At 42.4% G+C, this 15,059-nt stretch overlaps 1 protein-coding gene across 1 annotated transcript; it reads left to right on the top strand.

The window, feature by feature from the left end:
• The first annotated feature begins 470 nt into the window (after positions 1 to 470).
• MOSPD1 (motile sperm domain containing 1) lies at positions 471 to 14,520 on the top strand. Its single transcript, XM_066559596.1, has 6 exons — positions 471 to 560; positions 5,497 to 5,753; positions 5,943 to 6,018; positions 8,778 to 9,004; positions 10,950 to 11,111; positions 13,461 to 14,520. Exons 2-6 carry the CDS (start codon positions 5,600 to 5,602, stop codon positions 13,490 to 13,492), a joined length of 651 nt encoding a protein of 216 aa, XP_066415693.1. The 5' UTR covers positions 471 to 560; positions 5,497 to 5,599; the 3' UTR covers positions 13,493 to 14,520.
• The last annotated feature ends 539 nt before the right edge of the window (positions 14,521 to 15,059 follow it).

The raw sequence follows: 15,059 nt of genomic DNA, 5'->3' as shown, positions 1-15,059 counted from the left end.
ATAAAGAACAAAGGTAAGAGCATGGAAGTGTTTACAGGGACAGTGTGTCCCATTTAAGCCGTGCTGCTGGGTGAGCAGGCGGTCACGCCTGGATGTTCGCTCGCAAACCCTGCTGCTCTGGCTCTGGGCGACCCTTCCAGCGGGGACCTGCCCGCGATGGGCGGCATCGGGGCGAGCCCGCAGGGCAGAACGCACGGCGGCCCCGAGAGCAGCGGGAGCCGGGAGAGGGGCAGGAACCCCTCCGGGACGGGGCCAAACCTCAGGAATGAGGTGCAGTACCATTAAAAACACCTCCCGCAGGTGAGAGGCGCCGGGCCGGCCGCTGCCCGGGGAGCCGGCGGCGCTGCCGGGCGGGGGAAGCAGCGCCGAGCGCCGCCGTACCGAGCCCGCCGGAGCCCGGCGTGCCGGGGCAGCCCCGACATGGCGGCGGGGGCGGGCGGCGGGCGGGGCGGTGACGCGGCGGCGGCGGCGGCCGGTCGGTCCCAGCAGCCCCAGCGCTGCCCGCAGTGACGGGCGGACAAAGGGGCGCCGCGCCAGCCCGCACCAGCGGCCCCGGGCGGGTGAGTCGGGCCGGGGGGCGACAGCGGGCACGGGGCGGGCGAGCGGAGCGGCACCCGCGGCCCGGCCTGGCCCGTCCCGGGCCGCGCGGCCCCACGGGCCGGGCCTGCCGCCCCTGCCCTCCGCAGGCCCTGCGGGAGCGCGGCGGGGCCGGGACGAGGAGCGGGGCGGCGGCCGCGCTCCGAGGCCCCGGTCTGGAGCCGCTTCCCCGCGGGGCCGGGGCTCGCTGCGGGCGGTGCGGAGCCGGCTGCGAGGCCGGGGGTCGCTGCGAGGGGCGGCGGAGCGGGGCCGGGGCTCGCTGCGGGCGGTGCGGCGGGGCCGGGCCGGCTGCGGGAGGCGCCGTTATCGCGCAGCTGCCTCTGCCCGTATCGCTGCTGCTCCTCGCTGGAGAACAAAGAGGATCAATTAAGAGTGTGCAATTACCGCCGTGCCCTGCCGGCTGCAGGCGCGGCTCGGAACGCCTTTGCTCCCGTCGCTCTCCCGGGGAAGAGTGCTCCCCTCTGTTAAGCCGAGGCGGTTTGGGGCCACGCAGCGCTAATGAGCGCAACACACGTTTGAAAATCAGCCAGTTTAGTGCATTAAACACAAACTTAAAGTGGGGAAATGGAGACTAAAGCACACGTGCCCTTGAATGTCTTCTCTAGGATCCTTGCAAGCCTGTAGCAGAATGGATCAGAAGCAGTGCACAGCTGTTACTTAATTTTTCACGGCTTTTCATGCCTCTTAGTTGTATTTGAATATTTCCTTTTGTTAGTCATCTTTTCAGCATTTAAAACAATAATGTGGTCCTAATAAATTTTGCTGTCAGTGTCAGCATGATTTATGCATGTGGTCATCCATGCTAATAGTTAATGCTCTGAGACTGTTTCATTTTACAGCATCCTGGACACAAGTTATTGGTGACATTTCTCATCATCCTGTGGAGGGGTAAACAGTAGCAGTTTTGCAAAGAATCAGAGCAGCTCTGTGGGTTCAAAGGGGACCTTCCGCCTACTGAAATACTTTGTAGAATGTGTGCGCCTTCATAGATCAGCAAATTGAGGTGAGGTTAACCAACTTGCTCAAGGTCATGGAGTGTCAGTGACAGAGTTAGCAACAATGGAATCCAGCCATCCTGGCTGCTGGCTCTGTGCTCCCATCATTGGGTGACGCTCCCAAATAATTGCAGGTAGTTTAAACATTGGTTTGCGTAAGTGCACGTTGAGGCCTTCAAAACATTTTGGAGAAACAGAATGCTTATGCTGTGCTTCAGATCCCATGCTGCATTTGCATGTAGCTTAAAGTGATTGCTCAGTTTGGCATAGGAGGGAATTTTGAAGACTTTGTGGTTTATTTGGTAAATATGTGCTCAAAAAACACCAGTTTTACTGAGCATAAAGTGTAGAAAGACTTGTGTAGATTTAGGAGGTAGATCATGAGATGTAACAAAAGTAGATTACACTGTAATTAGGCAACTTTTAAATCAGCAGTGTGGAGGCATGACTGTAAAGAGGTTTTCTTCAGAATGAAGTGTTTACCCGATGACATTCTGTAGAGTTATTTGCAGTTGTTATGAAGAAAAACAACCAACAAATGCCCTGGGAAGCCATGGTGATGAGGCTGTTGGAAGTTAAAATGGGAACAAAAAAGTTCCTCAGTTGATTTATTTATTCAACAGATACTTGTTAAGTAAAAACAAATCACAATGGATGTTAATTCTGACCCTGGAGAGAAGTTACGTTTTGCTTTGTGTTTTTCTCTGTCAAGTTAAATTTATGAAGAAAGGGATTTCAAAGGAAACACTGGCAGATCTGTGCTATTGTGACACCAGCAGTATATATTTAGTAACTTAATGGAGGAAAGATCCCTATTGTGCTGAAAAAATACCAGTGACAATTGTTTGTCAGGACTTCAAAGGGAGCTGGGAAGTGAGCTGGCATTGTTCAGGTGTTGCACGCTGGCCCTGGCAAATGTTACCTGTGACAGATCCCTGCTCCTGTGGGAATTCCATCCTGGGAGAAGCCCATCTGTGCAGTGCAGATCACAGGCCTGACACCACAGATCCTGGGCTGGGACAGGTTTGCTTGTGCTCACCTTTATGTGCTGCAAGTAATCGTGGTGGCTGTTGACCACAAAATTTAGTGGTTGTGGTGCAGTGGGGATGCAGAAGAGCAGCAGCTGAGTTTCTGTTCATGAACTGTCTGGGGTACATGACCTTGTTCTCACCATTAGAGCTGCTCTGGGGTTAATCTGGGCAAAGAAGTTGTGGTGATACAAACTTCCTCTGTAGAAGTGTTGGCAGATTCTTGTTGATGGGAAAGATGTGCTGTTATCAAGAGTATCAGTACTAAACCATCACATCTCCCTATCACATGTGTGGTTTATCCATCAGTCTTTGGGAAAAGTGCTTTTACTGCTGTCACTTGGTGAGATGCCCCAGCAAGGTGACTTCTCAGCTAAAACCATTGTCTCAAAAAGGATGCTGGTTTGCTTGCCTAGGAATACAGAAATTTATACCCTGAATGACACTGCTGTGTCAGCAGATGTCTCTGCTATAGGCCTGCCAGATGTTGCTTTTGCAGGTTGGGGCGGTAGCTCCTCATCCAGCCAAGCTAAATAGGAAAAGGAAGCAATAACGGGATATTCTTTTTTGAGATTGGTGGCTTTCCACATGCAGGTTGTGGGATCCTGGGAGCTGTGCACACTGTTTTACACAGATGTGTAACAAAAATGAGCCTGTTGATAGGCATGGTGATCCATACCTCCACTGATACTGAGAATTGTGGGGTTTTGGACACTGGACACTTCCCACGGATGGAGCTGAAGAAACCGAAGATGTGGGATGAAGCCAGGAATTGGAATGAAACATGTGCAGTGTTTAAATAAAAAACTACAGCATCAAAATCATACTTATTATTATAAATAATAATTGAAAATTTTATTAAGCATAGTCAATTAAGTTGTGTAGCAGTAGCTTGCTCTTGGTTTAATGGTAGCTGCAAACATTTATTTGAAAAAAATCCCTTTTGTTAATGTAAAAATTTGCTTGTATTTCTGTTACACATGGCATGCAAAGTGTAGATAGATATGAGAACCAAAGATTCCAACATATTCTTACTGCATACTGCATTGAGCTAACTTTGGTATAAGAAATTTAAATAAATAATCTTCTGCCTATGACAAGCATCAAAAGGTATTTTGTATTCCTGTGTGCTGGCAGTTTTTCCACATTAGCTTTTCATATAGTCTTAATATGTTTGACTGGAACAATGAAACTCACTTTGCAATAGTGCATGAAGTTGTTCAAGAAATAGTACTTGCCCTTGCTGTACAAAGTCATTCCAGAGTTTGTTGGTTCTTCTGAAACAAAAGGGATTCACTGTAATTCCAAGAAGCACTCAGAACCCAAATTGCCACTTAGGGAGCCATTTCTTTTTCTAGACTCTTCTTAATAAGGTAACAGAACATCAGCTTGGAACACTGTCATTGGGGATTTGTTTTCAGAATATTATTAGTAGCATTTCAGTGAAGTGGAAACAAACCTGTGCTCTGAAAAGGAACTGGATCATGGGGAAAGACATTCCAGTGAGATCCATGAACTTGAATTCTACAGGGATAATTTGCTATTTTAATAACTAAATAAATAAAATTAAAAGCTTAGTTTGTGAATAACAATCAGAATCTGTAAACCTGATGGTATGACAGATAGACTTTTGTAAACACATGAATGTGTGTCATGTTTCAAGTATGGAATATGTATCTGGTGCCTGCAAATGTGATCGTTGTGATGTTTAGAATGCGGAAACAAGTGTTTGTTTTTGATTGTCCATAGTGTTTGGGCTATTTGCTGCTAGAAATGTCAGAAGCTAAATTCTTTAAGGTGCAACTATCCAGTGTATTGAGCTGGAGAACAGGTAAAATGTACCTTGTTCTAAAAGGCTCTATGGGAAGTGGAAATGACATCTAATGAGTCAGTAGGAACTTTTTGTTGTTTCAATACTTTTTGCTATAAAGTTAGACCTCAAAGGACACCTTCAGTTTGATAATTAATCTATAGAAGCTGCAGTAAAATGTGACCTTCTTCATGGGAGGAGAAAGACTTTGTTCTCTCTGTCATGTGTTGAGTCAATGGTATGTGTGCTGAGGAGTCTGGCCTTAATTTTATTTTATGAATTACATTTGGGATTGTTTCTTGGTTGGGTCATTGGTTCTGGTTTTAGTTCTGGAATGTCACTCAAAATAAAACAGAACTGTGGGGGGTGGCAGAGGGAGAATTGTGATGATTGTACTTTGGTTAGAGGTAGTGGTGGTAGAAAACCTGTCATCTCTTAATAAAACAGTGAATCCCAAATCTGTTTGCTGTTACTCATCCCAGTCATTTTTCCATTCATGACCTGTAACTATGCAGTTGGAACAGGGAGTTTGATTTAAACAAGACATGAAGGCGTTCCCCATTCCATTGTTCTGAATCCCTGGGATTTGACGTACCTGGGTGCCTAGGTGAGGAGATTCCTAACTTGTTAAACCTCATCCAGGGAGGTCATCCCCACAGAAAGGTTCCTGCCCAAACAGTGACTCCTGCTGCCTCAGTGTCCTTGCATTTCCTCATTTCTGCCCTCGTGTTTCTGATGTGTTGCTGTCCTGAGGCAAGGATGGGATTTCTTTCTGCTGTCATTGTTTGGTTTGTGTTGCAAAGACCCAGCATAAGCAGCCCTAGTCATGATATACTGGACAGGTGCTTATCCATTTATTTTGTAGCAATTTGTTAAATAGATGGAAGCTCAGTGCAAATATTTTTTTCTATTTCAATATTTTTGAAGGAACATAAGTAGAGGTAGATTCATAATCAAGCATCGTATTTTATATTTTTGCACCTTTGTTAACTGCCTTAGTTTAGTATAGACTTATGGAAATAATCTTCTTGCCTTTTCTCTTTTTTTTCCCCTTTTTTTCCTTTAGAATTGCCAAAATGCTTTGGAATTCTTAAACGATTCAAAAGCTGAAGTCTCTGAGGATACAAAAGCATAAGAACACAAGAAGCAGCAAGGAGGATTCAGTGCCAATGCAGCAACAAAAAAGACAGCCAGAGTTAGTGGAAGGAAATCTTCCTGTTTTTGTTTTTCCTACAGAACTTATATTTTATGCAGATGACCAGTCAACACACAAGCAGGTGTTGACTCTATATAACCCCTATGAGTTTGCCTTAAAATTCAAAGGTGGGTTTCTTAGGTTAAGTTCTATTTAAGGGCTAGTTGATGATCTTGAACGGTCCAATTATAATTAATGTAAAAATCATATCTGTGACAAAACCACAAAACCAAACTCGTCTCTCTACATGTATCTGTTGATGAACTGGTGATGTATTAGTTCATGATTTGTTACCACTCCTGTCCTTTTCCTTGCAGTTCTTTGTACAACTCCAAATAAATATGCGGTGGTGGATGCTACTGGTGCAGTGAAGCCTCAGTGCTGTGTTGATATGTAAGTAGAAGTTGGTTGGGTTTTTTCCTAATATACAACATTTTATTACCTTAATTTCCTTTGTTATTTAAGAGGTTGTAAATGACAGCATGCATGTTATAATACATAAGTTGGATAAATATATGTTTTCCTAATCTCCTGTATATACTTGTGGTTCTGATTTTTGCTGTTCTGTCCCTCTAGAGCAGAGTTATTACAATACTGGAGATACATCTTTCTTTAATTTTGCCTTTGGGCATAAATAAAATGCCAGTAAATGCATCTTGTAATGTTTGTAAACCAGTTTGTAAACCAGGAGCAAGAGTAATATGAGCCTTCTCTGAGCACCTTTTTGTTAGAAATAACAAGAAAAGCAAAACCCCCAGGGTTGAGATTTGTTTGTGAGAAATATTTGTTTGCAGATTGACAAAATGGAAATGTATGCAGTTCTACTGAGCACATTTTCCTGGGCCATGTAAATAAAGGTAGTTTTGCCTACCTTTCACCCTGACCACCCATCCTCAGATCTCTGTGCCTGCCCTTTATCTCTCCTGTCAGGTCTTAGCCCAGTAACTCAGAACAGAAGGAGGCTGCCTAAGTGACCACAGTAATGTTCAGGGTCTGTAGGCTGCCGAAAGCTGAAGCAGAGTAGGTGTAAAAGCTAAAATAGACCAACTCTTTTTATCTTCTATTTGCCACATTATTTCTGTGGCAAATAGAATATAAATAATATACAGCTGAAGAAAATCTGAAGTACCTAAAAGAGCAGACTGAACTTTTTGAATAGACATTTTCCAAACTGTAAAAGACCACCTGGACTCTCTGTCTAACAAATGGCCATATACAGAAACCCTTTGTCAGATAAATAATAACTGTTCTTGGGGAATGGCTCTTTATTCCTATAGACTGTTTTCCTTAGGTGCAATTTGAAAAATTCCAAGGACTCATGAAATAGAAAGGAAGCTTAGAACATGGAACTGCAAGGTTTCAGTAAGCAGGGGCAACAATGCTAAAAATGGAACTAAACAGGTCAGACTATACCAGTGTACCAGTGAGCTATTCCATTCTTTAGAAGACATTTACACAAGCTTGATTACATTTAGTTAAACAAATGTGTTTTATTAAATAAAGGAAAATAAGACAGACACATGTTCCAAGGGGATTTTTCTGTGCAGCAAAACCCCCCATCCAACTCCAGTGGTTGCTGTCGAAGGACAGTGTTTACTGCTAGGATATGAGCAGTACTATGCAAGTGTGGCCATTTGCCAGATAAACAGATCTTCTACAGAGCTTCCAATTATGCAATGATCTCTAAAAAGAAACAGGAGAATGTATCTGTTTATAAGGGTCTGCAGAAAATATCTCCTTGCTTGGCAGCAGATACGTGTTCTCCTAGCACAGTGTTATGTAAAGATTCTGTTTAGGTTGGTAGCTGGTACCATGGCACTAGGAGTAGGAACACCAATTTAAAAGGAAGTGTTAAAGGAAGAAATCAGAGTTGATCTGCTGTACTGATATGCTGAGAGCTGGATGAATTAGGGTTGTGGGGGCAAAAAGCCTTTTGTTTTAGTGAAGGCAGTTGCCCAGCCAACACTCCACTTGCTGGAAGGCTGTCACAGGCACTCTGCTTTGCCTCTGAAGTGACGTAAAACATCACTGCAGCCTCTTGCTGAGGGGATGACTCGGTCTCTGTTTCTGTGTTGAATAGTCCATTCAAACCAGATACCAGTTGCAAGCACTGGCTACGTGCTAATGCTTGTAGATATCTTGATGTGATATAGTTCCTTTAAATAAGGACTGAAAAACAAAAATCTATTTCTTGCAGCATTTTAATGTATATAGTATCACAAAGATTGGTTTCTTGAAGAATTTTAAGACTCCTATTCTGTGTCTCTAAGGGTACAGTCATTTTTCCTCCCTCATGAGATGACAACTTTCTTCTTTGTATGTGTGTTCTTCAGATCAGCTGCTGTTATCTTGGAAACTTAGAATAACCTTTAACAAAAAACATCTGGAAAAATAGTTGAAAACCTTATTTACCCTAAGAGCTGATAACAATTCAAAACCCAAATGCTGTAGCTTTTCAATGCTAGATATGTATTCTCATGATGAATCACAAATGCAGAGAGGAGGCAGTTGAGCACAGCACTGCTCAGAGGTCTGTTTTGCTGTTGATCAGTGCTATTTTAAAACTGTGCTTTTTATAGGTTCCAAACATGCTCTCAGTGGTGGGTTTCTGATTTTGAAAATCCCTAGCTGACTCTTGTCTATAGAGGGAATGAGTTTTGCTTCTGAGAAAGTAGAATTGCAAAGCTTTGAGCCTGGTTTCCTCCAGAAGCTGGACTGTTGCTTGCCAAACACCTGCCCAACTCCTTTCCTTCCCTGGCCACTCCAGTCCCCTCAATCCTTTTAAAATCACTGGCCAGCATCAAACAACTTTGATACAGGAGGAGGGGACATCTTTCAGGTCATTGATGTTTCATCAATTGGCAGCAGGGCCTCAGATTGAGGCAAAGATGTGCTTGGGATAAAGAATTAACTGTCCTGTTTGGCCAGGAGCATTTATATTTGGGAATTAAAGCAAGCATAGGGAGGGGAGAGAGGAGGTAAGATCAGGTATTCAAGAACATTGAGTGGTGGAGGAGGTAATGGAGGTCTGGATTATTCCAGTTTATCTGGAGGAGGGGGGACAGAGGGCAGACTTTGTGATATAGGATGTAATTCCACAACAGGCCTGCTTCTTAGCAGCTCATCTGTTTGAAAATGTTGTTTTTCTGCAGTGTGATTCGTCACAGAGACGTTCGGGCCTCTTACTATGGTGTCATAGATAAATTCCGACTCCAAGTGTCTGAGCAGAGCCAGAGGAAAGCATTGGGGAAAAAGGAGATTATTGCTACTCTGCTTCCATCTGCAAAGGAACAACAACAACAAAAGGAAGAGGAGGAAAAACGAATAAAAGAACACCTGGCTGAAAGTGTCTTTTTTGAGCAGACTTTGTGTCAACCAGGTAACTGAAATCTTTTTCCTCTCCTATGTTCTGAATCAGTTTTGAATAGCTCAAGTGACTAGACTCAAAAACAGTTTTAAATTAAAAAGAAATACATTTTAAAATAATTTTTAAAAATAATTCATTTTTCTTACCTGTAGGACTGCTGTCTTTTTCACTTGAGGATGACAGTATTCAGGAGCCCAAACTGTGGCTATTCTGTTTATGCTGTGTTGATCAATCAAGGCCCTTTGCTGCCCTGTGTTTGTGTGTCATACCTTGGAGAGTGCATCCACTGTTCCTCTGGAGCAGGAGTTCTCATACAGACAATGGGAATTTATCTGTGAAAGGATGCTAGTTACTTTTTCCCTTGGGCTCTTTCAAAACATATGCCCCTTGTGAGTTTGTTCCAAACCCTTAATCCCCCATTTCCTGATGAGCAGGAAATATTGCCAGAACATCTTCTAAAGTGCTCCTTGTTCTGTGCCCTGTCCTTTGTCTGTCCCACAAGAACAGAAGAGCACAGTTGGTGGCTGAAAACTCTGCGTGTTTCATACACACACTGAGGAAGTGAATCAACAGTCTTGAAAACCTGGGCCAGACAGTTAAATGGAAGGGATAGGATATAAAGTGTCAAGTTGTACCTCAAATGAATCTAAACTGATTCTTGATTGTCTACATTCTTCTTACTTTTACTGATTCATACTGAAATGTTCTTATCGCTGTTATATTTTTCAGGACAACAAAAACCAATTCCAGAAAATAGATGAACCTCCTTGAGGGTATTCATGTTGTTAAATTGAATGTTTCACTATTTATACTGAGTTTGTTGGCTGGTGAAACACTTTTAATTAAAAAAAAAACCCTCATAATAGATATTAGTAGGATACACAGTTAAAGCAAACCCACAAAGGTCTCTGGGCTCACAGAACAAAATGTTCCTGTGATAGTTGATCCAGGACAGAGGGCCTGAGCCATCCTGAACAATCTGATACTGATCTTACTCCAAATGCTGTTTCTCTGCTTAAAAACCTCATTGACTGTGGTATGCTGTAGTGAAAAAAGAAGCAGTAAACAAAGAAACTGCAGTTTTGCAACCTGGAAATAAGATTTGTGGCATTAAAATAGAGCACATATTGCTAGTCACTGAGAATAGGAGAAGTTGGTAAAAACATTGGCTATTTTCCAGTGGGTCTTAAGGATTTGGTTCGAGGTATTCAGCTAACATGTTAACAGCTCTTTTCAAAGATGACACAGTGGGCCTTTGAGTAGGTTCCAGCTGTTAAATTGCAGGACAATAAAGACTGTGAAGGACTCTTTATTGTCTGTGGTTTGCATTTTCTTATTCTGATAATACTGGACTGTCAGAGTGGTGCACTCTCACAGTTTTTAAAGTAGGATTCAAATTTTACTGATTTGTGGCATCTAAACTGACTGGCTCAGGTATAGCCCCTGAACCCTGTAAAGAATGAAGGGGAGCTCATCTGGCCCAGGAACCTGTGCTCCTGCTGCAGGCAGGTTTTGTTCAGGAGGTGTGAGCTTTTCTGCCTGTGCAGGTCTTTTGGGTGCTCAGATTGATGGATTACTGATCACTGAAGGAACATATCAAGGAATGGAGTCAGGATGCACAGGGAAACCTCAAGCATAGCTGAGACATCCAGCTGTCCTGAGTGTGTATATATAGCAACTGGGCCTGGCAGGCTCTGTTCCTCCAGAAGGGAGTGGTTTGGGAAGTCATGTGAAAACAAGTTCCAGCATCAGAACAGGGAGCAGCCTGCTCCACTGCAGAATGCAGAAGGTTTAGAAGGGTGGGTTTAAGACTTGGCTTCCACCCCCTGCAAACTGCAGAGCAAAAAGGACAATCTGAGGATATTTCAGCTCCCATGTACTGCAGACATTTTTGCAGAATATTTAGTGTTTATATTATTTAGATCTTCCTTACAATTGGTGCTTTGTTGCTTTTCAGAAAACAGAACTGCCTCGTCGGGACCTAGTTTACTCACAGTCTTCCTTGGAGTGGTGTGTGTTGCAGCACTAATGCTACCTACATTGGGGGAAATGGAATCCCTGGTGCCTCTCTACCTCCACTTAAGTGTGAATCAAAAGTTAGTAGCTGCTTATGTTTTAGGTGAGTACTTTGGATTTTAGAAACATTTTCCTGCAAAATCTATGAGTTTGGAAAACTCTACCTGTCTTTGCCAGTGGCCTTGGGAAACTGGATGGAAACAAAGCACCACATTAGGTTTTGTTTTGCATCTCAGCTTACATCTTAATTTGTAGCCATGGTGATAGCAGGGTAAGTTAGTTATTGTGTTTTAGACCAGATTTGAGTTGATACCTATTGCACACAGGCCCCTACGTGCTAATTTCAGCTTTATTTGATGATGGGCCAGTAACAGTCATCTGCCAACACACCTGAATGGAATGTGCTGTTTCTTACCCTTGCATTGCAATAGTTAATCTCTTGCAGAATGTAGAATGTGTCATTGTGTTTCTCTCTAGCCCCCTGAGCTGTTTTTCAAGGCTTGATTCTCAGTGCCTGTTTAATCAGGAGTTGATATGTGTAGCAGTAAGTTGTTGTAAACCCTGTCTGAGACCACTACCATGCCCAGTTCTTCCTGATTTGTAACTTGCTCCTGCATTAGCTAGCATAGATGAGTTGCACATTTCATTTGTTATGACTATTTCTCTATAACTGTTTCAGATTTGAAGAACAGTAACACTAAGCTCAGTTCTCCTCTCCCACTACCTGGCAGAAATGAGGATTTAAAGGAAAAGAGCTAGGCAGCTCCAAACTGATAGCTAGAGGTGAGGTAGTGATGGGGAAAGGTGCAAGTTCTGATGGTTCATGCACACTCTGCTGACTCACAAAGGTCCATCTGCTGAAGTGGTTTGAAATCTCACTTGTGGCTCTTTGCCCAGGCTGATGCTGATGGATTCTCAGATCAGGACCTTGCAGTACTCCTCACTTGGTTTTTATTTCTGCTTTTGAAAATTACTCCAGGTTCTGCTGGTGTCAGCTACAGTTTTAAACCTTTTGACTTTATACATTTGCAAAAGCTGAACCTGTTTGTAGATTCCCTATGAAGTTTTGAAAGGTTTTGACTTCTTTGCTGGCAGTGCTTTTAGTGTTCATGGACAGATTCTTTTGTGTGCAGCTCTTGCTCATGTAGAAAGTCAATTGCTCTTGAGAAGTTGAAACCACTTTGTTCCACAGGGAAGTACAACTGGATTGTGGAGCATTTAATTGGAAAGGGTTGTTATACCACACAAACAGGACTCTGTGATATTTGAGAAGGATCTGATTTACAGAAATGAGTTAAACCCTTTATTGTCTCAAGTCCCTGTACAAGTGGTGCAGGCTGTTCTGCAGAAGCTTCTGCTGTTCCTCTGAGGTGATGGAATTGATCCAAGCTAAGGATCCAGCAGCTGTGGGAGCACTGATTGTCTGAACCAGTACAAACCTTAAGAAATAGCTGAGCTGTAGTTCCTCTTTAAGGGATAAATGGCTGATCTAATGGAAGACAGTGCTTCTGCCCTCACCATTTTCATAAAGTAGCCAAGTTCCATCAGTATGGAGTGGCAGGAGATAAAACAGTCTCAGAAATGTCTTTATCCATGGTGAGATCTGTAGGTTTTAGCTGAGCTTTCTGCAGTGAAAAGCTGTTATAGTGACATCATCTGAGCCTGCAAGAAAGCGAGATTGCTCAAGAACTGATAAATTGTTATTTTGATGTTACATAAGGCTGGAATTCAGGGAGCCCCTGTGTTCTTCCACCTACCTCACCTTGTGCAATATAACCCATGGCTAAAAACTGCAGATTTGTACTTTTTCCTGTATCAGCATATAATTAAGATGAACTTTTCAGTGTTTCATGGGTAGGTTTATTAGCCCCTGTTTCCTGTTTTCATCTGCTTTTAATAGTTTTTAACCTCTATCAGAGCTGCCTTTTTTTTCCTCCCTCTCTAAAGGTCACAACAAAGAGTCTGTTGAAAGCTCCCTCTGCAAACTGATAAGGAAGCTTAACATCTTTGTTGAAACTGGTCTTTGATCAGTTATTATTCACAGAGCAGAAAAAAGCCTTGGAGCCTTCAACTGATCTGCCTTACTGATGATTCAGCATTTGGATGACACTGCCCATAACTGGCCCCCATGAGGAATGGGGTTTGCTGTTACAGTTAGCCCAGTCAAAAGTTCAATGTTAAGATTTTCCAGCAGAGAGGGCAATAATTGTTTGGAGTATTTCTACCTTCTTTGACATTCAGTTATTAGATGCACCACATGTCAGCATTGATTTTTGACTATGTCAAAATTTGGAGCAATACTTCTAATATTTAAGTGTGTACATAAATGCATTCTGCATGCATTTGTGTACTTCGACCATATTTTCTGGCCTGTGACAGGGTAAACTCTTTATTTTAAATGTTTTATTTTGAGTGAAATAGAAGTATTTAGTTCTTAATTCTTGTCTTTCAGGTCTCATCACCATGGTTATTTTGAGAACATGAGCAATGAGTTCATAGGATGTCAAACACCTTACTGTATATTCACATCATGAATGTGGACTGCCTTTTACTCCCATTTGGCTCATTAAGATGCTAGCAAAACTGTTCAGTGATTTAAGATACCTTCAGAAGTGTAATATATTTTAACTGTGTATAATAAATGAAAGACTCAAAGCACTTGGTGGTGCTTCTGTAACAGACAGCTATGAAATGTTCAGTGATACCTGTGAAAATAATTTGAAAAAACTTTTATATCTATGCCTACTGTAAAAAATCCTTATTAAAACAACATTTGTTCTTTTTAGTCTATGTTCACATCAGTGTGTGATCGCTATAAAAGCAAACTGTCTCCTGTAAAAACGCTCATTTGGTTTGTGGTTGTACCTGCTGAGGCTGGCACATAACACTTCTGTATATACATACCAAGGGGTGAGAGTTGTGACTGATCATTGAAGAAAATGAAAAATTCCATCAGTGGAACTGAAATAAACCATGAATTTTAGGTGAAGAAGTAATTCTTAAATTTCTTACTTCATCATTACCAATATGTCGTTGAGTGCTCATTTTCTTACCTGGGGAAATAATTTCTTGCAACAGTCATTTTGTACCACAATTACTAGACAATAAAACCAAGTTCTGTAATCAGATCCTTCATTTCTTAGGGATGCATGGAAGTGGCATTAATGGAAGCTGAACACATACTAATACAAAATTAATAATTTTCTCTATTTTAGAGACCAAACTAAGTGAAATAGCAAAGGCATTTCTCTACATCCCTCCCCCCCACAGCTACCACAGGAACTTCTTTTCTATCAGAAACTCCTGCTTAAATGCCAGTTTCATATTTGAGGTGAACATTAATCTTGTTTCATACAACAAGTATTTCCCTTTATTTGACATTTCATTGTCGAGATGTTAATTCTAAAAGGGCAGCTATTACTGCATTGGATTCATACAGACAAATCTTTGTTTGTAAGAAGTCTATAGAGTATGCTCTGATATGAATAATAAAGTTTGGAAATCAAACCTTTCCCCCTGCATGTTTTGGGTCACTTTTCTGCTTATGCATGGAAATACAAAGAAACCGTGCAAAAAAGTGTTTATTAAAAAAAGCAAAGAGAAGTTGAAAAAGTTGTTAACCACTATGTTTTTTCTTATACAATGCTACTCCAGTTTGATTCTCAGAAGAGCTGGGATTGTGTCATGCATCAATCAGCATCAGATGATAAAGTCAAACATTAACATTGACTAAGGAAAAAAACCAAAAAAGGTTCCCAGCTGGTTTAGAAGGCTGGATGCCAGAGCCTGCTGCAGGTGCAGCACTGCCCTCCAACACTGAGCTCATGGCTGGGTCAGTGTTTTCCTGCCACTGCAGGGCTCTCTTCTTGTAGCTTCACTGTTCCTCAGTACCTGCACTGGATTCTGATTTTCTCCAGGTGGTTTAACCTGCTGCTGCCTGGGGAAAGGTGAAGGAGTGGAGCAGAAGTTAGGGAGATAAAAGTGCCACGTGGTATTTTATCTTAGCACCCAACAGCCTGGCTAAACATTTTCCTGTGCCCAAGCTGATCAA

The sequence above is a fragment of the Molothrus aeneus genome, chromosome 14, assembly GCF_037042795.1.
Source record: "Molothrus aeneus isolate 106 chromosome 14, BPBGC_Maene_1.0, whole genome shotgun sequence".
Classification (NCBI taxonomy): domain Eukaryota; kingdom Metazoa; phylum Chordata; class Aves; order Passeriformes; family Icteridae; genus Molothrus; species Molothrus aeneus.
The sequence above is the reverse complement of the archived record's forward strand: the minus strand, read 5'-3'. Positions and strand labels throughout refer to the sequence as shown.

What these genes read in the sequence shown, in the direction of transcription:
- MOSPD1 (XM_066559596.1), top strand. Translation starts at nt 5,600, where the DNA reads ATGCAGCAACAAAAAAGACAGCCAGAGTTAGTGGAAGGAAATCTTCCT. An exon ending in GTTTGCCTTAAAATTCAAAG is followed by an intron (nt 5,754 to 5,942) that starts GTGGGTTTCTTA and finishes TTTTCCTTGCAG; the next exon opens with TTCTTTGTACAACTCCAAAT. An exon ending in AGTAGCTGCTTATGTTTTAG is followed by an intron (nt 11,112 to 13,460) that starts GTGAGTACTTTG and finishes CTTGTCTTTCAG; the next exon opens with GTCTCATCACCATGGTTATT.